The sequence below is a fragment of the Notothenia rossii genome (genome assembly GCF_949606895.1).
Source record: "Notothenia rossii genome assembly, chromosome: 6".
NCBI lineage: Eukaryota > Metazoa > Chordata > Actinopteri > Perciformes > Nototheniidae > Notothenia > Notothenia rossii.
This window is the reverse complement of record NC_136909.1, coordinates 67,703,751-67,725,513: the sequence shown is the minus strand read 5'-3', so window position 1 is coordinate 67,725,513 and position 21,763 is coordinate 67,703,751. Positions and strand designations below refer to the sequence as shown.

Genomic DNA, 21,763 nt, shown 5'->3' with positions numbered 1-21,763 from the left:
AAGATGCTATGCTACTTTGTCTCTGCTTTTTTGTTCATAAACATTACAAGATATATTGGTAAAGTATTTATTTGACTACATTTGGGTGTGTTTCATCAACAATAGTACATGTTGATATATCACAGTAAGGGTTTGATAATGCCACTGCCATCTGAATGAGCTCTAGACCTAGTATGTGGAGGTAGCTTTTCACCTCTGAGTGTTCCTGTTGTTCTCTCCAGGTGGGAACTGGCTGCCATGACGACCAACAGCAACATCAGCAGGCCCATCCTCTCCTCCCACGGCTGACACCGCCTGAATGTGAAGCAGAACCAGGACTGTGTTTCCGGACTCTTGAGCTTTTATCTTCCTAATCACCTGAGCTCCGACGGACTGTTTTTTGTAGAATTTGAATCTGTATGGGATGAATTTCCCCAATTCTCCAAGTGAAAAACTCTTGACTGACCAAACTATTCTGCTTGAGATACATTTGACACCGTGAGCGGGCAAAGGATATTTTGAACCTTTGAGAGACTGGTTAGGTGTGATAGGAATTCTTGTCACCTGTGTTTGTCTTCTTTCTAGCTTCTCTAGAAATCCAATCAGCCTATGATAATCCTAGACTTCTAATCCTGAGCACAGGAAGTGACAACCTCTTGGTTGAGGTTGTCGTCCTGATGTTAAAAGATCTCCCCTAGGAGACAAAAAGGGGAACCTTCTGCTCCACATATAAAGAGACTAAGATGGTGATGAGCTTGTACACCTTGAAGCTTGGTCATAACGAACCTTTCTGCTTTAATTGTCTCAAAGGTGATTTCAGGGCATCTGAAGCAAGCCCTCTATCTGCCTTGTAAAACAATCAAGTCCATCTACCTCCCTCGATAGCATGTATCATTGAGTCTCTAAGACTTTTCAAACATTAGGCATCCTCTTTCCCCCAGACAAAAAAAAAAAGCCTTTACACAGGGAAGTTTGCATTAGTGGCCATTCTTCCAAGAAATTTGGAAGAGTGTGACTCACCCTGCAGTTTGTTTTTCAGTGCCAAATGTAGAAGGGAATCATGATGCAAATATATACTGTGTATGTGTGTAAGCATGTGGTCCCGTCTACACATAATCCTAGCCCACCTGCTTCTGTTTTTCTTTTTGGAGGGAGACGATCACCAATATGCATAATGTAGTTGTCCCTCTTATAGACAATCCTCTGCTTGTGACCTGTTTAATCACAGTACAGTGGTGCACATGTGTTAGTATACGATGATGAGCCTAGCTAAACCCAAGCGGATGATATCGACACAAAAAGGGCTTATTGACTCGGAAAAGCTTAAGTTTGGGATGTTTATTCACATTGTGTTTTTTATTCTAATTACACATTTTAGATCAAAACTTTGAAAACACAGGATTGTTGGTGGTGGTCTTCTTTTAAAGCTTTTTATCTTGATTCACTAAAGGATAAGGTTGGTGATATTCTATGTTTTTGATGTAGGTACAAATCCGATAAAAAGACCAAACGAATCAATCCTTAAGCCCTAAGTGTACGACGTGTTTCAACTCCACCCTGCCACATGTGCTGCTTGTTTTTTTACTCAAAGGCACCAACTTGGAATTAATGTATTTCCTCAAGCAGCTGGGTAATGTTGTTTTAACAGTTATACTCAAACAGTTTTAAATAACAAAATGTAAGGACTCCTTTCAGTTGAGGATTTGGTGCCCTTGCAAGTACTAAGGCATCAGAAGGGTGTATTTAAGATTGACAAAGTTAACTGGCAATGTTCATTTCTATGGAAAATCAGCCTTTGGAAAGTAATTTTACACAAAAAGTTTACATAATTATTTGTTGGTTTTGGTCTTTTTGTGTGTTGAAAGATACAGAATATCACCAGACTCATCCTTTTGAATCTTATAAATAAGGAATAATAAACAGTACAGCATGCATTGAAATGAATGACTTGGTGACTATGAATATATAGGCAAAATAGTAACATTTATGCTGCCAGTTTATTTTGGAGTGAATCGGAACTGTTACCACACACAGTGCCCTTCAGTCATGCTGTTCTTGACTCTGTGTTTTCTGCTTGTTCTGAGGGTTAAATGTAATCTGTAATCAGCCTCTGATAGCTGGTCAGAATGAAACCCTGCAGCCTGTTTGGTCCCAGACATCAGGATTGGATAACACTGACCTCCACGGTAAATGTTTACAAATCAGTGTATTTCATGTAAAGCAGTGTAAACAATCTTAAAGCAGGTCAAAGTCACCAGATAACTGCACTAAAGCCAACCGTGGCATGTCAGGCCTTACAGAGAGGAGACATGTCGATGCTGCTTTTTGCCTAGTTTGAGACATTTGCCTGCCCAAACCCGGTCTGAATTGTATTTATAGACCGGTGGTGCCAATGTGACTCAGTCTTATGCCCTGTAAACTGCTCATGGACATATCACACACTGGATATTCCTGAGTACCCCAGATACTTGGACTATACAACAGCTAATGCAGTAAAAGCACAGGGAGGCTAACTGGTGTTAATTTAACACCTGATGGCAAAACTGATTATATTTTATTTTTAAATGTGTGGTGTGGAAGTCAACCTATTTTAAGGATTTGGGTCCTTGTTGCATTTGAAGATTATGGGTTTGGTATTTTCAGTCAAGAACTCTTCAGGAATTTAACAGGAAGTAAATATTAACTGATAATGTGGACATCGGTCAAAAATAAAATACCTGCACAACTAATATCCTCAGTCACTCACTTACCTCCGGTCAGGCAATGCTCATGACAAGTGTTTGGGATGTATGCCTATTACATTTTAAAGGCAGTTGTGTTTTTTCAGTACACTTTGGGGGGATGCTTTAGCAAATGTATGATCAAACTTGGCAGGGGGTCCTTTGCTTCACCAATACAGCGGTTGCCATCTAGAAAAGTGTATTATCACGTTATGACCAACACCGTAAAGTTATTCAGTGTGCTCTGTAATTATTTTCCAATAAATAACGGAACAGATTTTATACCAAGGAGTGTATTCTTCATTTAGGGGTAAAAAAACAACAAAGTATGAAGTGAATTTGGAGTCATTTTACAATTGTAAACACAGGCACCCTATGCTTATTGTTTTTATTTTATTCTTTGCTTTTCTGAGGGGGCTGTCAAGGGTGGTCAGGACTTCCTGTGCAATATACTTTATTACTGTATCAATAATAAATCTGAGACAATTTGAGTTAACATTTGTTGTTATACTTTCAGTCTCTTGAGTCTGTTATCAGAACTTGTTGAGCTAAATGTTGATTTCCTAATATATGTGATATACTGTATGTGTAAAATCACATATTTTGGGTTCTGATATAGACTTCATGTTGTGTCAAACTGCAGACACAAACAACCCGATATTTAATTACAGTAATACTTCACCCCAATATGAACGTTTTTACATCACTTACTCACCCAGTGTTCTCTTGAATTTATGAAGGACATTTTGATCTTCTCTTGTTCCTACAAAGAATTCAGAAATTGAAAAGTTTTGATGAATTTTAGTGGGAATCGTTTAAAAACAGCAACACTAAAACATCTGTTCCCTCTCACACAACTAAGGTTTGAGCAAAAATGCATTTTCTTTGTGAAGTTATACCGCACACCTTATGTGAGTTGTTGAATGGACATTTTGATGAAGTTTTACTTTAATTCCTTTACTTTACTTTTATATGTGTTTTGATCTTTCGTTCATCGTGAATACATGGGCATAAAAGAAAAATGTCCCGCCATTATTCGAAGGAAACACTGGAAAAAGTAATTGATGTACGAATGACCATTCCTTCAAATGAGCTGCATACAGGACTGTCTCAGAAAATTAGAATATTGTGATAAAGTTCTTTATTTTCTGTAATGCAATTAAAAAAACAAAAATGTCATACATTCTGGATTCATTACAAATCAACTGAAATATTGCAAGCCTTTTATTATTTTAATATTGCTGATTATGGCATACAGCTTAAGAAAACTCAAATATCCTATCTCTAAATATTAGAATATCATGAAAAAGTATACTAGTAGGGTGTTCAACGAATCACTTGAATCGTCTAATTAACTCGAAACACCTGCAAGGGTTTCCTGAGCCTTGAAAAACACTCAGCTTGGTTCAGTAAACTAAATCACAAGTATGGGGAAGACTGCTGATCTGACTGCTGTCCAGAGGACCGTCATTGACACCCTCCATCAGGAGGGTAAGACACAAAAAGAAATGTCTCAAAGAGCAAGCTGTTCACAGAGTGCAGTTTCAAAGCACATCCACAAAAAGTCTGTTGGAAGGGGGAAATGTGGCAGGAAACGCTGCACAACCAAGAGAGATGACCGCAGCCTTAACAGCATTGTGAAGAAGAGTCGCTTCCAGAATTTTGGGGAGCTTCAAAGACAGTGGACTGAAGCTGGAGTCCAGGTATCAAAAGTCACTGTTCACAGACGTGTCCGGGAAATGGGCTACAATAGCCGTATTCCCATGGTCAAGCCACTTCTGAACTCAAGACAACGGAAGAGGCGTCTGACTTGGGCTAAGGAAAAGAAGCACTGGACAGTTGCACAGTGGTCCAAAGTCCTCTTTTCAGACGAAAGCAAGTTTTGTATTTCATTTGGAAGTCAAGGCGCCAGAGTCTGGAGAAAGGCTGGAGAGGAGCAAAATCCAAGTTGCTTGAAATCCAGTGTGAAGTTCCCACAGTCAGCGATGGTTTGGGGAGCCATGTCAGCTGCTGGTGTTGGTCCACTGTGTTTCATCAAGCCCAGAGTAAATGCAGCTGTGTACCAAGAGATTTTAGAGCACTACATGCTTCCGTCTGCTGAAAAGCTCTATGGAGATGAGGAATTCATTTTCCAGCATGATCTGGCACCTGCCTACAGTGCCAAAACCACCAGTAACTTGTGTACTGACCATGGCATTACTGTCCTCGATTGGCCTGCAAATTCCCCTGACCTGAACCCCATAGAGAATATGTGGGGTATTGTGAAGAAGAAGCTGAAAGACACCAGACCCAACAATGCTAATGAGCTAAAGGCCGCTATTGAAGCATCCTGGGCATCCATAACACCTCAGCAATGCCACAGGCTGATTGCCTCCATGCCACGCCGCATTGATGCAGTAATCCGTGCAAAAGGATTCCCAACCAAGTACTGAGTGCATTAATGGACATTTTCAAATGTTTGATTGTGTTTTGCTGTTATAAATCTTTTTTTTTTACTTGGTCTGAGGAACTATTCTAATTTTTTGAGATAGGATTTTTGAGTTTTCTTAAGTTGTATGCCATAATCAGCAATATTAAAATAATAAAAGGCTTGCAATATTTCAGTTGATTTGTAATGAATCCAGAATGTATGACATTTTTGTTTTTTTAATTGCATTACAGAAAATAAAGAACTTTATCACAATATTCTAATTTTCTGAGACAGTCCTGTATGTTATATTTCCCATTGGGATTTTTCTCCATTCTTTTATTTTGGATCTGCAAAATACGATGGCTAAAATTGGCTTTAGGGTTATGGACGTCAGACTAAAAGGCAACACTACGTACATGAAAACCATCATAAGCAACATGTTTTCTGAGAGTAAGACCTGAATTGATTGTTAAAATAAAAACAAGCCAGATGTGTTAAGGCTCTCTCTTGGATGTACTGTACGAGGCGCTATATAGTTCTAGTCCTTTGAACCCTGCAGATTCCAGTTCCTGCTGACATCCAGAGAGCTGAACCTTCCCTAGCCGGCCTGTCTGATAGCCCTCATCATCTCCTTCAGTGGGTACTCTGAAGCCATGGTGCCACCAAACTCCCCCTGGCTGTCAGATTACCCAATGGGACGCGTACGGCTGCTTTTGGGGGTCCCATCATTAGAAAGTGTCTCACCCTGAACCCCAGGTCCAATCTTCTCCTCTGCCTTCAGTAGCGGCCTGGCAGTTTGTTCCTGTCTGTCACCAGCCCCGTGCTATAAAGCCTGTGTTATCTGCAGTGTTAAGTGCAGGCCACAGACGGAGAATCAGCTTAAAGTGAGGCAGCAGAGACACCCTGTCCCGCCTGGCCCCGCCGCACACAGGAAGCGGGGCTGCGTTGGGTCCCTCTGTCTGGCCCCGGAGCCTCCCTTCGGCCAGCAATGCAGGCGCTAATGCAAGGAGACACTCGGCCAAATGACTCTCTGATTTCCCCTCAGGACTCAGACGATCCCTCTGGCCCTTGAGAATCAGACTGAGGATTTGTTCGGAGTGATTTGTTTTGTCTTGTCCCCCCCTAAACCCTGCGCAATTCCCTCACTCAAGTTCTAGTTCTCTGCTGCCAGATAAGTGAGGCCACCAAATTGGGCATTTGAGAGAGGAGGCGTTAAAGGAGCAAGAGCCCTTAGAGGATTGAACTCCAAATAAATGGAAAAAAGAGCAACAAGTCACAATTTATCAACATGGAGAAGCAACTTCAATTGGTGTTTTTCAATGGAAAAGCATCTGAAGGATGAGTTACAGCCTTTTGTAAAATGTTTCAGTATGCCTTGTTCATGCTTTGTGATGCCCTTAATCAACTGCGAAAGAAACTCATTTTGTGTGAGTGAGCAAGCCTCACAGTGCGTCACGTTCCCAGACCTGTAGCTTAATTCCCTTTCCAACAGGGGTTTAATTGAGTGACTAACACACACGCAGTTAAAGCCCTTTGAAGACAAACTGCCATAGCTGACTGCCTCAGAAATCTGTTGAGAAATTAAACAGTGATGCATCAAGCTGTTTTTCTCTGCTGCTGAGACTTGGAAGATAATGAATGTGCAGTTTGAACTCTGACGCTGTACTCAGGCTGTTTGTGTTCAACTTTAAATTACCTCGTGAAAAATAGCTTAGCTGTTGTATAATGATCACCTTCCCATTGTTTCGTTTGGATTTTACTGACTGAACTCTCATAATGTGAAGGGGAGTGGGTGCATTGGCATATTCAATGTGTAGCCTCTAGCAGATTTAGGTGAGAAACTACAAGCAAGAACAGCGTTTCATCATGCACTAAACAAATTTCAGTCAGTATTTTCTGATTTCAGACATGGGGAAAGAAAACCTCCAGAAAATATGCTAATGATTATTTTACTATTTGTATCTGCGACTACATTTCTCATAAATTCACCAAAGGTTAGCATGACATTATGCCTCATTTGCATAACCAAATACAGAATTTTAGAAAAGTGGATATACAAAACATAATTGCCATAATATTTGTTATGAATAGAGGAAGTGTCCTGGTGATAGAAATTAGTTAAAGGACACATGTTATGCTTTTCCAGTTATTACCTGTCCCCTTGTGTGTTTTTGTGCATGTGAACGGTCTGCAGAGTCAAAAACCCTCAAAGTACACCCTGTAAAACTCGAACACAGAAAAGACCTTCCCAAAACGCCTCGTTGGAGATTTCTCATGTTCTTCCTGGGCATTGTGACGTCTGAATACCTAGTAGCCACGCCCAGAGCTATGACCAGGCTGATTTGTCCAAATTAACCAATCCACGGACTTCCTCGCAAGCACACACACACACACACACACACACACACACACACGCACACACAGTGCAGGCGTTTCTCCTCCCTGGCTGCAGGCTGATAACAGACAGTTGGGATCTCAGCGAAATTCTCTCTGCAGTGCAGACCCATTCTCACAGCGTTTATCAACCTTTTTCTTACTCAATATCAAGCCACACTTATTGTTTTTACTTCGGCTGTGAGTTTGTGTGTGCTCAGGATGAGTTTGGCTGTGTTTCGCTGTGTATCGCTAAACAAGGAAACAACACCTCCACGGAGCTCAGCGCGATTCACAACGTCCCGACCAATCAGAGCACACTGTGCTCACAGTGAGGGTGGGGGCTGGAGCTATAGGAGCTACAACGAGCCGTTAAAGGCAGAGAGTGAAATTCAGTGAATACACGTAGTTTATGCTGTATGAGAAACCAATGTGAGTTTGGAAAATTGCACAATATAAATCTATTCTAGTAGACCTCAATAATGGAATTATGATCAGTGGAAATGGCCATGACATGTGTCCTTTAAAATATCGTATTTTTTATTTACCCCTATAGACTGTTTTCTCAAATGTGGTTGTTTCTGATACACTGAGAATATAAGAAGTGATCACACACACCACACTTTCTTGTTTCATTCTAATCTGTTTTCTGGAGGTTTTTACTAAGGGGTTTGTTCATATATCAAGGTGATACAAACCTTATTTAATGTGAACAAACAAAAAAAATCCTCTTAAACCATGCTTTATCCGGACATGTATGCAAATGAGTAAATGCGTAATAAGACAAAGTCTTGTTTGCAAATGAGTGTAGGCTACTTGAAGAATTAAGTAAGCATTTAAAAGTTTGTAAAGCATGTCAGGTTTTAGATCTCTGAGATGCCTTAATTAGACCAACAACAACACATTTCCCCTCTAAACTTCTGGTTTCATGTACTGTTACAATGTGAAATATTTTACACACACAAACCAAATATTGGACGGAGAAATATAAAATGTTTTGGACAATGTTGTTTTACATTCTCCTCTCATTAATCATCCAACGCCCACTCAGACGTATCTTGAGACCCTTTTGGCTCCGACCCCTAGGTTGAAAACCAATGAGGTATAAAAACTGAATATAGAGTCCTCAAGCTGCTAACAAATTCATCCATTAACAATCATATTGCATTGTGGGCAATATAGCATACACATGATGTCATTTGTATGCAAAAAATATTTTAAATTCTTGAATTGTACTTTTAATGGAGCATTTTCAAAGTGTAAAGGCTGTTTTGAAAACATTTTTCAAACAGCGTTTTATGAATTAGTCCCACTGTGTCAGGTTTTATGTTAGCTGAAATAACGTTTAATGCCTTCTGTTGCAATAAGAATAAACGATACTTGTGGGTTTATCTGTTGCCACTTTATTTTGTTTTTTTCAGAATCTCTAAATAACCTCACCCCCTATTAATGTTTGTTATTTTGAAAAATGAAAAAGTTATTGTGGAGGAGCAAGCTATCCGCTATTAAAAGGTGACGACAGATAAACTAATGAATATGTAATACCTACTATAGCCTACAACTTGTAGAATACGACTCTGACTGTTTATCTGGAAAACGCCCAACTTTTCTCAATAAACGAAACTGCCTTTTTTTTCTTCTGAGAATCGGAGCAAGTTGATCACTCAATTAATATTATATCACTCATTACCTGGCCTATATATAACACCTATTCTACTCATTACGAGCCAACACGAGCACACAGTGGCAATATTTCACCATCTACGCACGTGCAACATCACGTTTATAATTCCTAATTAATGACTAGCTTTAATGAGGTGGGCTACTGCGTCTCATCCAACGCCTATTTATAGCACTCACTTCACTAAATATAACCCTCCTCCATCGTTTGTCACCGCGTCACAACCATAGGTCACAACAAGCAATATTACCCCGTTGTGTGGTTATTTTCCTCTGCCAGGCTGGATGGTTGGTCGGGTTTGGGGCTATAAATGGAGGGACGCGCACGGTGACTCGAAACTCATCCTCCATACCTGAGCCTGCAGGTAAGATGTTATCCTTGGTCAGCATTATTTTATCAGCTTTTACTTAAAGTGTGTGTTTCTTTATGGATAATCTCCAAATAAAATGTACATGTTTTAACTTTTTGTATGTGTTTACCCTTAGTTTAAAATGACTATTTGGTGCAACACGTGCAAATGTCATGTCACTTCCCCGTGCACCTCTCATCCTCAGCACGCGGATCAGCGCAGCTCCTTCTGCAGGAGGTTCAGGTCAGTGACTCTCCTCCTCCTCCTCTTTCTTTCTCCAACACTTTCTCTGTGCTCCACGTCCTCTAGTGGCTAAAATCGAGACATGGATGTTAGGAAAATTAAGACCCTGCTGCTGCCTGCTGCGCGTGCACCGCGGGGAGCATTTAATCCCGTTTTCTCCTGTCTGCAGACTGGTTACTTTTAATGTGATGCAAAGTAATGCAACAAGATGATGCTGTTAGTGCATTTGAATCCCAATGGGTTGGATAAGGTAAGAATGCAGAATCAGCCTGGAGAACACCACCAGCATTGATAAATCACCTCGTAATAGATGTATTGTATTGCTTTTGTCTATTTGTAACTTTTTGTTATTTGTTAAGTTTACCTATAAACATGTGCAAATGACTCTAAAATGAACAATTGCGTGGAATACAAATACAAAATATCAATAACATTTTAATAAAGGATTTCTAGAATTAAACTGGGATTTAAAAACGTGCTTGTGAATTTAATTGGGGTTTTATAATCCTTACTTTAAATCTATCTACCTATCTCTCAAACAAGTATCTCAAGTATCTTTCAAACAAAATCCAAATGAGGCTATCAATGACATCATTTTGTTTGATCATTATTATTATTATTATTATTAGGGTGCTGGGAGACAAACTGATTGGATTCCATCTGTGGCGTTTCTGTGTGTTTATGACGCCCGCTCTGAGGACACCCACTCTCTGAGGCAGTGAAGGCAGCACTGAAGCCCAGCCTCTCTTTTGTGTGCGACGCCCACGCTGAGGTCTGGCAGCTATAAAAGCCCCAGGCTCTCTCTGGATGGACCCAGACAGATACTGATCACACAGACACACTCGACTGAGACACAGCAGCAGTTTCCATAGGAACCCCTGTGGAAGAGACACCAAGCTCAATAACTTTTGATTTGCTTTTCTCTTTGGGGAGACAGTTTTTTATGAAATGCAAGTTTGGCAGTAGAATAAACTTTGGCTCCTCAGCTTTAGTTTTCCTCAGTTTCTCTTCACACCTCTGACCTCAGTGAACCATGGTCCCTCACAGATCCACCAAAGGAGCGTCCAAAGCCCGACGGGACCAAATCAATCATGAGATCAGGAACATGCGCGCTCTGCTGCCCATCACCCAGGAGGACCAGGAGCGTCTCTCCTACTTACACTCCATGGCCGCCATCTGTGCCTACATCCGGAAGTCTGTTCTCCTCCAGGGTGAGTTTTCACACTTCAGTCATTCTTTTATGTCTTTAAGCCTCTTCATCTGCATTCAGCCTGCGTCGCTGTCAAAGTAAAAGTTTGCAGTGCTGCAGGGACCATTTCAAAGATAATCTGTGACAACCTGCAGAGATGCATGGAGTGTATCCAAGGCTGAACTCACTCCTCTCTCCCTCAGGACTCCCAGCTGGAGTGAGATCACACTGCTCGGTGCCACACGAGGCCTTCCTTCCAGCTATGCACGGCTTCATCCTGGTCACTACTGCAAAGGGGAGTCTGGTCTACGTATCACAAAATGCATCTGAATATCTCGGTCTTTCAATGGTAAGTCAATTCGGACATCTTTTGATACTTTAGTTGAATCTATATTTCTTTGTGTTGTATCTAATGGTGAAAACTTTTTTTTCAGATAGATGTGCTCCAAGGAGACACTTTGTATGACATGGTTGAACCCTCTGACATTCATGTTGTTAAATCTAACCTGGACATTGACAGCAACTCATCCACAGGTAACTTTTAAGGCTTTGATATGTTTTCTTCAGTATTGATTTTTTTAAATGTCTAAACACACTGCTGCTTCTGTAACGAAATAATTTACCAAATTGGGATCAATAAAGTATCTATCTATCTATCTATCTATCTATCTATCTATCTATCTATCTATCTATCTATCTATCTATCTATCTATCTATCTATCTATCTATCTATCTATCTATCTATCTATCTATCTATCTAATTCTTTGCTTGCCAAATTTCCTCCAAATGCTTGGGGATGTTTAATCATTTAATTCTGGTACAATCTCTAAAAATCCTTTCCTTGCATCTTTCTTCAGAGAGGAGCTTTATATGTTGTATGCAAACCTCCAAGGCCTTCAAGCTGCAGCATGGCAGCTGCTGCTCCATGCTGGTGAGAGGGAGCTTCCAGTCTGTCCCTCAGCCTTACCCTTCCTCCTCTTCAGCCTGTCCCACCAGCCAGCCTCTGTTTGTGGCCCTCTGCACCCCAACCGTCGACCGCCTAAAGAGCTGTGACTCTAGCTTCTGTCAGAGCTTCAACAGTGTGCACAGACTGGATATGACTTTCACTCAGCTGTCAGACAGGTACAGTACATTCACAGATCCCCCTTTAAACAGATATACAATGTAAATGTTATTGTATTAGTGACTAACAAACATTTTCCGTGCTTTTGTTTTTCAGTGTTCTGTATTTTTTGGGGTATTCCGCAGAAGAAATGATCAGTCGATCGTGGTACAGCCTCATCCACCCTGAAGATGTTTCTTCGAGTGCAGCTTGTCATAAAAGTTTAAGTAAGTTTACAGAAAAAAAAGTTCCATACACAACACTTTAACCATATTTAAAATATGTTTGCAGAACAGGTCAAACTCATCTGAATGTACACACAGCTAGCATACAGTAGTATTCACTTCTTCCTACTCCCTTTTCGAAACATAAAATACTCTATATTGTTGTTATTGAGAGTTTGCTGTATATGTTGCTGGTGTTCATGTTAGCTTTCTTACAAACCTATATTGAAACATATACATATATATTAATCGAAGAAGGTTTGAATGAATGAGCATAGAAATGGCATTGTTAGTGTCTCCAATTTCTTAAGTTTTGTGTAATAAGAAATGTAAAGATATAGCTCTAATTTCATTGTGTGCTTGATAATAACCAAAATGTTCTCTTTCCTATTTCCTTCAGTGCAGGCAGACGAGGGCTTCCAGGTAGAGGTGGTGCTCAGACTCCAGTGCAAGGATCTGTCCTGGACCTGGATCTACATCCGAGCTAACAAGGACTCTGAGAGCCAGACTGTGAGCTGCACAAACATCATCATCAGGTATGACAAACTTACATTTTTCAGCACAACTGAGATGATGTTGGATGAAAATGTTTATAATTCAACAACCAACCTAATACATTGCTTTGCTCTTGTAGTGAAACAGAGGCCAGATTTCTTCAGGAGAAAATCAACAGTGATGCCTTCAGGCCCTCCTCCCAGCAGGCGCCCCACGCTCAGAGCCCCAATCCAAAATGCTTTAAAAGGCAGAGGACGTCTAATAGCGAAAGTGAGGAGCCAGGTGCTAAAGTGAGGAGGGAGTCAGAAGAAGACGTTTACTATGTGGCATGCACTTACTCCCAAGGCTCCCCTGTTCCCCTGGGTGACAGTCCTTCTCTCTACACCCCCCCCTACAGCCCGGCCTCCTCCGGCTCCCCGCTGCAGCAGGAGGAACTCAGCCGTGACCTCCTGATGGATGTGCATGGATACTCAGATCAGCTGCTGTCCTCCCCTGAGTGCTCTCCCTCCTATTACTCCTACCCAGAGTCACAGCTCACCTGTCACCAATCCCCCACCGACTCCCTCCCAGCATCCACTGAACACACCTTCGACCAGGCAGCCTTCGGCGCTCGCTCCCCGCTCCCCTCCTCGTCTCCCACCTATGATTACCAAGCGTGTTCGGCCGAGGCTCGATTAGTTCCAGACTGCCTGTCTGTGTCGGACATGTGTGAAGGCTCAGTGGACTGTGCTCTACATCAAGATGACTTTTGCCTCCTCGAGCAGCCACAGGGGGGCGGCATGGTCCAGGTGCATCATGTCCCTCAACATGTGTTGCCCACACATTCTGGCCTTCTCACCCCCAACCAGTCTCCCACGTCCACAGAGCCTAACCATTACAATGAGAGGGAGCAGGAAGAGATCAGTATTCTGGCTCAGCAGATTTCTTCCTTAGCCAGCAGCTTTTCCATGTATCAAAGCCCGAACCCTCTTCAAATTGTGGCTCAACCTTCAGTTGCTGACACCCTGCCCTCCTCCTGCGACTGGCACTGTACTCTCCCCTCAGACATTCCTCTGAAGCACGAGATGGTCCTGGATGTCGCCGTGTTTGACAGCATCTTAAAAGACCTGGACATGGTCCCAACAAAAAGCACCACGTCTGGCCCTGGGGTTGTCCCATACAACTACCAGCAGGGCCTGTTGCATTGCAGGAGTGAGCCCCATCAGCTGGTGCAGGGGCCCCTCTGTGTCTCCTCAAATATCGCAGAGGACCCCCTGCCTGCAGAGCAGTTTGCTGCCATGGATCCCTACAGTTTGCAGTTGGGACGCCATGACCAACACACTGGGTTGCATCAACTCAATCACTATATGCAGAGTGCACTTCAGCAAGGTGATTTATACCTACAATACAGCAGTTAAATAATGATTTACTCTGATTTATTAACCGTACAGATATTGAAATTACAATGAACTAATATTATTTCTGTCTTTTTTCAGATGGACTTACTGAGGAAAACCTGTACTGAAATAAGTCTGTGACTTACTGCACTACCACTTGTATGACATATTGTCAGGGCTGGATTCGAAGATGAATGCGACGGAAGACATTTAAAGGACATCTTTGCTGGGACACTGTTTCCTCAAAGGACTACTTTCTGAATTTAGAAAAGCGTCTGAAGTAGATCATGCGCTTTTCAACACTGCAGCTTTGTCTTCATTTCTCCACATTGCTGTCGACTGTGTTTTATGTTGTGCTGATGTCTCAAATTTTATAAGAAAGGTACTTTTTAATAATGTGTCTGACAACGCTTACACGCTGAAATGGAGGTATATATATATATATTTTTTCTTCTAATGCTGAGTGACCACAATTTACTATCGAGCACTTTATCAATGTCATTGCCAAATGAATTTTATAAATATGAAGGCATGCTGATTTAAAGGACTATATATATTATTGATTGGAGTTAGGTGCCTTCAAATCTGTAGCTTGATGACTATGACATTAATGCTTTTATGCTGTTAAGAATACATAAAAAAAGATAATGATGATTTTTACATATTACACCTACCTCAATGGTACATCTAAACACAATCCAAGTGTGAATTTCATTATTAGATTATATTTATTTTGACAACATTTTTACTCTCGCTTAATAGTTTTGAGCTGTTTTTTATTCATTCCACTGATGTTTTTTCACGGCACTGGTACACCGTGTTATTACGGCAATTTGCTTGAAATGTGTAATGTAAATAAAACAAATGAAAAATGAATATGCGTTGTGTGATATGATGATGAGGGTATTTGAATAATCTTCGTCTACATAAACTAATTTCAATGAATGATAAGCATAACTCGTTACTTTAACAGTAAAGCAGCCACTAGACTAATATAACACAATACCACATGTAGTTAGGGCCAGGATGAACCATTTTAATAAAATGAGACAGTGAAATAATTGAAAGCACATTTAAAAAGAAACTGATTCATTTGGCTATTTGTGGATATTGCAACACGTTGTAAAAAATAGCATTTTTGAGATAATACAGTAGTTTCTAATAGAGAGTATGTGAGCCCAATATTAACTTTCTCTTTATAAAAGTTTTGGGATTTGGAGGGATATCTGCCTTTTTGATTGTTAAATGCCACTTAGTTTTCCCTTGCTGAAAATAGCTGCCTGCTGGATTATGATAACACTCTTATATGAGGCTGGTCCTAGTAAACCAGTAAAACCAGGCTGTAAAGCCAAATAAATGACCTGAAAAAATGCCAAGAAACTCCTCAGAGCTTCAGAGAAAAACATATTTCATATAAGTTCCACCATGAGACATTCTTAAAACAGACATATTGGTTGTTGCAGCTTAAGTATAACATATGTGTACAATTTAATACTGTTTTGTGGACTGGCAGTAAATACAGCAGGAGTAGGAGTCTTTCCACTACAAAGGTACTTCAAACAGTTATATATAAAAAATGGGCCTACTATATTTATTTACGTGCACTTTCCCTGCATCTGATCAGATTGCAACGTCTCGAGCTCAGTGCAGTGCTTCATTGATTTTACATCTCGTGGCTGGTCATACCAACGAGAGCACATCAACTGTATACAGAGGAAATCAATTACTTCTTTTGACAGATGAGAACAGTCAATGCATACATGAATAGCCAGACAAAGCAGGGTCCATGTGGACGAATGGGAAACAAAAAGGGGGCACTACAGTCATGCAGCTGGTGCAGTGTGTCATGCAGCCCCCATGTGTTTCTCATGCAGATTAGAAACCGCCACTAGATGGAGTAATAGCTCCAACAGCCTCCCAGCAACACAGCTATATGTTATTAGTAATATTACTTAAACAAGCTTGAAAAAAGTAGAAGAGGAGCGTGTGCACGTTTGTGTGAGTGTGCGCCCATGAGAGCAGAAAAAGGGCATCATTCAGTTCGCTCATGAGCAAACAGTCCAGATGTCTTGTGTTATCCATGGAGACCTAATTAAGAGTGATCTCTGTTGAAGGGTACAATGGAAGATATAGTTCCTAACAAGTCCCCACATCTGCTGTGCTTCAGTCTTTCTGCATCACTCAATGTTACCCAGGGTGAAAATATTTCCCCCCGGGCACGGCAACACCAAGTTCGGTGCATGACGTGTTTGTCCACACCAAGGAGACGGCAGACGTCCACCTCCTCTCCTCACCTGGACAGGCTGTGAACACTCCCACAGTACTAGTTGAGTACTTCGTGACCACAGAGCGTGAACTTTGTGATCAGCTGTTTTAGCGCAGTGCTCCAGTGAAGGGGGGAATCTCCCTCCGAAGCCGGTTGGCGTAGTTTTCGCACAATTCCGTTGTACTGACCGACGTTAACAGCAGCCCTGTCTGTGCACACGGAGACCGACTCTGTCGTCCGGTGATCTAACCGCCTTCTGGAAAAGCTTCAGAAGTATGTCGGTACGCAAATGCGCTTTGTGACACAAGTGACGGTACGCATTTCAGATTGTTGCCGCGCATGCGTACCAGTTATGTGCACCCCTGATTATACCCATGTTACACTGTTAACCGACTCCTATTACACCCATTTAACACCAATATAACACCCACATTACACTGTTTTAAGACCAATATTACAAATATGTAGAACCAATATAACACCGTGATTACACACCCCTAGTATACCCATATTGCACCCATGTAACACCAATATTAACCCCATATCACACCATAATTACACTGTTATTACACCCATATTAAACATGGACACAGCCTGTCATATAAATGTATTGCCCAGGACACAGAAACCATTTAAGCGTTAATACATGCACGTAGATTTCAAGACAAAGGTAAACAACAAGATACATGTGTGTATACAGATAAATTAAATTAGCAATACAAACACACTTTATCTCTATAACGTGGTGTAATGTATCTTTTAATTACACAGGTGGCCTTTCCGCCTCCCTGATATTAAATTAAGATGAAGTGAGATAAAATTAACAAAATCTATGCCTCAAAGGATTGGTGAAGTACTGGAGGAGTCTGCCAGTGAAAGTGAGTGATGATGCTATACGATTCATATCTGGGATCTGAGAGGGACTCTGGGGCTAAAGATGATAGCGCTCAGTGGAACGGACAAAAGAGAAACACCGGCAGAACTGTCATCCGCCCTACTTCTGTAGCTCTTTCTGTGCTTTCTCAGGTAAATGGCTGCAGGGTGGATGGTGAGGGAGAAGCGCATCAGGGCAGCTTAACAGAGCAGCTCATGGATGGGATTTATCTTTTTAAAATCCGCTTCTCCCACAAGCAGAAAGGTTTTCATATACTGCCTCACCGGTGGCTTCTCATAAATGATTACCTAATTTACTTGCAAAAAAACCTCAAATTGGAAGTCTCACTGATTCTAGACAACAAGGCCTCAGGTGGCGCTGCCGTGTCTTCGTTTATGTACCGGTTCTATGCTTTTATTGTCACTGCAACTGGGCTAGAGGGATCTACTGAAAGCTTATCTCAGGTATACATTTGTTTTTAAGAGGAGAACGCGGAAAGCCTGAATGTGTTGTGTCTATTATGCTCCGGGATTGTTTGGCAGATGGAAGCGGTGACACAGACAATAGTCGCCGAGGTCACTAGAAAGGTCTCGCACGCTGTCATGTGGGGGACCCGAGCTGATATATTAACTGAATTCTTTCTCAACACTCAACGAGCAGATCCTTGGTGTGTTGTCTATTTTTTTTCATAGCGTATAAAGCAGCCCACAATTGTTTTGACTCCATCACATTTGCATCTCTATAACATTGTTGTCCTACTTTTCAAAGGAATCACCTGACTGGTGTTGGCTCAGGCAGCACACACTGACACAGTAATTGGGTTAAACAAAAAGACCCTGAAAATAGACTGCAGCCTGTTCCTTTAGGGTCTCTTCTGTTACCATGCCTGAAACAATGGCTCTGATTAAACACTGGATCCCGGCCATGCAGAGTCAACACATCCCCTTGATATTCACAAGAGAAAGGCCAGCCAACCAGGGAGAAGAATGCAAACGGCAGCCTTACATTCGAGTGCACATGCTTATGAATATTTTATTTATGTTTAACCATTCTCTCTCGGGAAGGAGTTTGCTGCTTACGGCAAAGCACCTGTGCACCAAACACAGTAAACATTGCATCCTACTGTGTCAAGGTTTGCCAAACACATTATCCTCTGTTGATGATAGATATTCGTGTGTATTGAAAAAAATGATAGGCTCTCCATTTGGGGACTTGAGAATACGTGCCTGGATGTAATATTGTGCTTAATAGCAATTCCAAACAGATTTACAAGGGTTTATCTTTTTTTCTCCTGCAGAAGCAATACTACTGTGTTTAGGGAGAGTAAAGTCTCTCTACATATTGTGTTTGTACCCGCCATAGGCTCGACCTACAGCATTCTGAAAATCAATGCTCTGAGCTGAAATTCCAATACACAGCAGCATGATACAGTTTTATTTTTGGAGCGCCGCTGTTGTTGGTGTAATGTAGGTATTTAAAGTAATTGGTGAAAATGGCAGTCATTGCTAGTGATTAACCGCATGCGGTAGAACAGCCAGAGGTGCATTAAATATACCGTCCATATGTGGGGAATTCATCATACATGTTTATCTCTCCACTTCTGCAGTATCCCGCAGGGGCCAGCATAAATAAACATGAATGGAGGGCTCGGAGAGGTTGGAATGATTAAAAAGCAATTAATTGGATGCTAATATAAATTAATCCATCAACGAAAATAATCAAATGAAAAGAGATTCACAAAATATATGAAAAAAAATCACAATTGATGCATAACCCATTTGGAAATTGGTTTCAATACCTTATTAAATGGTGGAATGTGTAAATCAATGTAATGATCCACTTTTCTAATGTGGAAACAGCTGAATATGTATTCACATTGCATTAACCAATTTGTTCCCTTAACCATTTGACAAGTACTGCTTCCCTTAGCTACCGTTCATACACCTTTTGTTCTCACACAGCAGTTAACAATGGTAATGAGGGCAGATTAACTACTTGAACGTTTTAGTAATATTTGAAAGAATGGCACTGTGCTCTCAGAATAAGGTAAACAAAAGCACCTCCTAATTTCTAAAGCTGAATGTCACTTTATGAGGCTGAAAAGACAACTTACTGGCAGATTTATCAGCAGCTAGCTAGCTAAGCTATCTTTAGCACCACATTGGTTTGAAAACGCTGCCTCCGTGTTCCAGTGGGCCTTGTCATTGTGAAAAAAATATTCAGCTTGGTGTTTCATGGCCTTTTAAGCAAAAAGTTACACTGTTGCTGCAAATAAGGCTTGTGCTGTGTACAATATCATACTCTTCTGACAAAGTGGACTGGCAGTAAATACAGCGGGAGTAGGAGTCTTTCCACTACAAAGGCAACGTCTACTTCAAACTAACCATGAGGAATACTTTGAATAACTCTAAGGACAAGACAAACTCTTGTGGTTTGGTTTCACAGCTAGGCAAAATGAACTCAGTGTGTGGGTGATCTGAGATGCTGCATGAAGGATAAAGAAATAAAACGAAAAACAACATCCCACAGTAGTTTTGACTCACATTGTGTGAGGTATTCTGTGACATTACTTTACATAAAATAATATAGTAGCCATACAGTTAATGCCTCCACGTACAGTACACTGCTATTGATTTGAAAGTAACTATTATACCAAACCTCGTACAAATTATCTATAGTGTGTGTAAACAATGGTCCTATCCAGGTGCAGAATCCACAACTGGGATTGTTACTTCTGCCAGTAACTGCTAACTGCTAACTTTAAAAAAATTATATGTTTTTTTAATCCAAATCTAGTAACAATGTATCAGTGTTCTATTAGCTTGGTGGTATACCCTCGCCTTTTGTTCATTACAAATATGTAATGTGTCAAACTAAAATGTATGCTGCTGTAATTGGGAAGACTTGTGTGGTAGGGTGATTAAGGGTTGGGGAGGGTTATGGTTAGTTGCATATAGTGTATTACCTCTGGCTGAGAAACCGTATCAATCACATAGGCTACTGTCAGGAAAAGCCAACAAATCAATCGCCCTCTAAAGACTTTCTTCCTCCGAAGAGAAGCTCAGTTCTCTCAGAGGTTCATGGGAATTTTGCAAGAATAGTGACTTTCTAAAGGAGTTGATGGGTGAAAGCGCTTTTTTTTGTTAATCAATGATTTCAAACAGAAACTCTGAATACAACTTTTGACTCTATATGGCTTTCTAGCCAGGTTAAAATACATCTTGTTCTCCTGGCATTGAAATCTCCGACCTCAGACTCAACATACCCTGCATACCAAAAAACACATTTTGTAGCTAAATAGCCAGAGTTGGTAGAGACTAAAGAAAGGAAAAAAATAGAATAAATACTGGACTTACATTCATCAGGTTGACAGAAACACTGCCATGTTTTAGATGCGTAATTGATAAAGGTTATGCTGTTGCCTTTACAACAATTTGCTTTCAGCTCGAACCCACTTTGGAATGCACTTTTATCCACTGTGTTGTAACCTTTCATGTGGCTGTTGTCTGCCTTGGTTTTTGTTTTAAAGCACTCCATGAGTCATTGTTACTGGATTCAATATTACTCGACTGACAGGAGTGTAAAATTAAACTGCCTTTTTTTCTTCTTCTGTGTGACTGTGTGTGTGGGCTGAATGGATGCTTGTTTAAAATTCACAACATATCATCAGACCCTTTCAACGCTCAGTTAGCTTGGGTTTAGCCCTCATTGATAATTCTGTCAATGCAACTCACTTAAAGGGCACAAGGCCTCAGCTCATGCACAACAGAGATGCCTCTCAATCTTTCCTTTTGACTCTCAGAGAAACGTTTAATCTTCACATTTAGACTTTTTTTTTCATCAACAGCAGAGTTTAGATATTGCGTCAAGTTACAGAGAAGGAAGAAAGTTGCATTTCTGAATAAAACATTCTCCACAGGACACTTGGAAGACTTGGTTATTAACACATATGATATGAAAATATGAATCCTTCTGAATAATATCATACGGTTCTGACAAATCAAAATGACAGTTAACGCAGCAGGGGCAGAAGTCTCTCAACTACAGAGGAAACACTACCTCTCGACGGTAATTCAAATCAAGCAGGAAGAAAAGTTGGAATAACCCTAGAAACAAGAAAAAAACTCTTATAATATAAAAAAATATACCCAACCGGGGGGTCAATGTGTGGGTGAAGTGAGACGCTGCTTGAAATAAATAAAAGCAGTGATGTAGAAATATGAGTACCCAGGTGTCCCAGCACGACTCAATGACACTATTTCATTTTTTCATAACTCTTACAATGAGCAACAAAGCAAAGACGACACACATTCATGTGTGGGGTATTAACATTGTTTTCTGTTGGTTTGTGGGAAAAACATGTGTCGTGTGGCAGTGAATGACATACTCAAATTGCCTTTGTAAACGTACAAAGCGATCCAACGAGATCATTGTACAATGATTTATTCATGATGAGCTACTTCATCTTCATATTGCAGTCA

At 40.8% G+C, this 21,763-nt stretch overlaps 2 protein-coding genes across 6 annotated transcripts in view; both read left to right on the top strand.

Moving 5' to 3' along the window:
* Positions 1-3,195, top strand: part of klhdc3 (kelch domain containing 3) — a 29,690-nt gene extending 26,495 nt beyond the window's left edge. Inside the window, exon 11 of the mRNA XM_079691031.1 lies at positions 222-3,195. Coding sequence (XP_079547157.1) covers positions 222-288 — 67 coding nt within the window. The 3' untranslated portion in view covers positions 289-3,195. The remainder of the gene's footprint in view (positions 1-221) is intronic.
* Positions 3,196-9,411: 6,216 nt separating this feature from the next.
* npas4l (neuronal PAS domain protein 4 like) lies at positions 9,412-15,018 on the top strand. 5 transcript variants are annotated; one of them, XM_079687924.1, is made up of 10 exons: positions 9,412-9,527; positions 9,649-9,755; positions 10,803-10,966; positions 11,148-11,293; positions 11,379-11,478; positions 11,803-12,067; positions 12,165-12,274; positions 12,672-12,807; positions 12,906-14,134; positions 14,242-15,018. In XM_079687924.1, exons 2-10 carry the CDS (start codon positions 9,655-9,657, stop codon positions 14,268-14,270), a joined length of 2,280 nt encoding a protein of 759 aa, XP_079544050.1. In that variant the 5' UTR covers positions 9,412-9,527; positions 9,649-9,654; the 3' UTR covers positions 14,271-15,018. The 5 variants fall into 5 exon arrangements, with proteins under 5 accessions (XP_079544050.1, XP_079544051.1, XP_079544053.1 ...); XM_079687927.1 differs by having other exon boundaries at positions 9,463-9,527; positions 9,718-9,755; XM_079687923.1 differs by having other exon boundaries at positions 9,518-9,544.
* Positions 15,019-21,763: the final 6,745 nt, after the last annotated feature.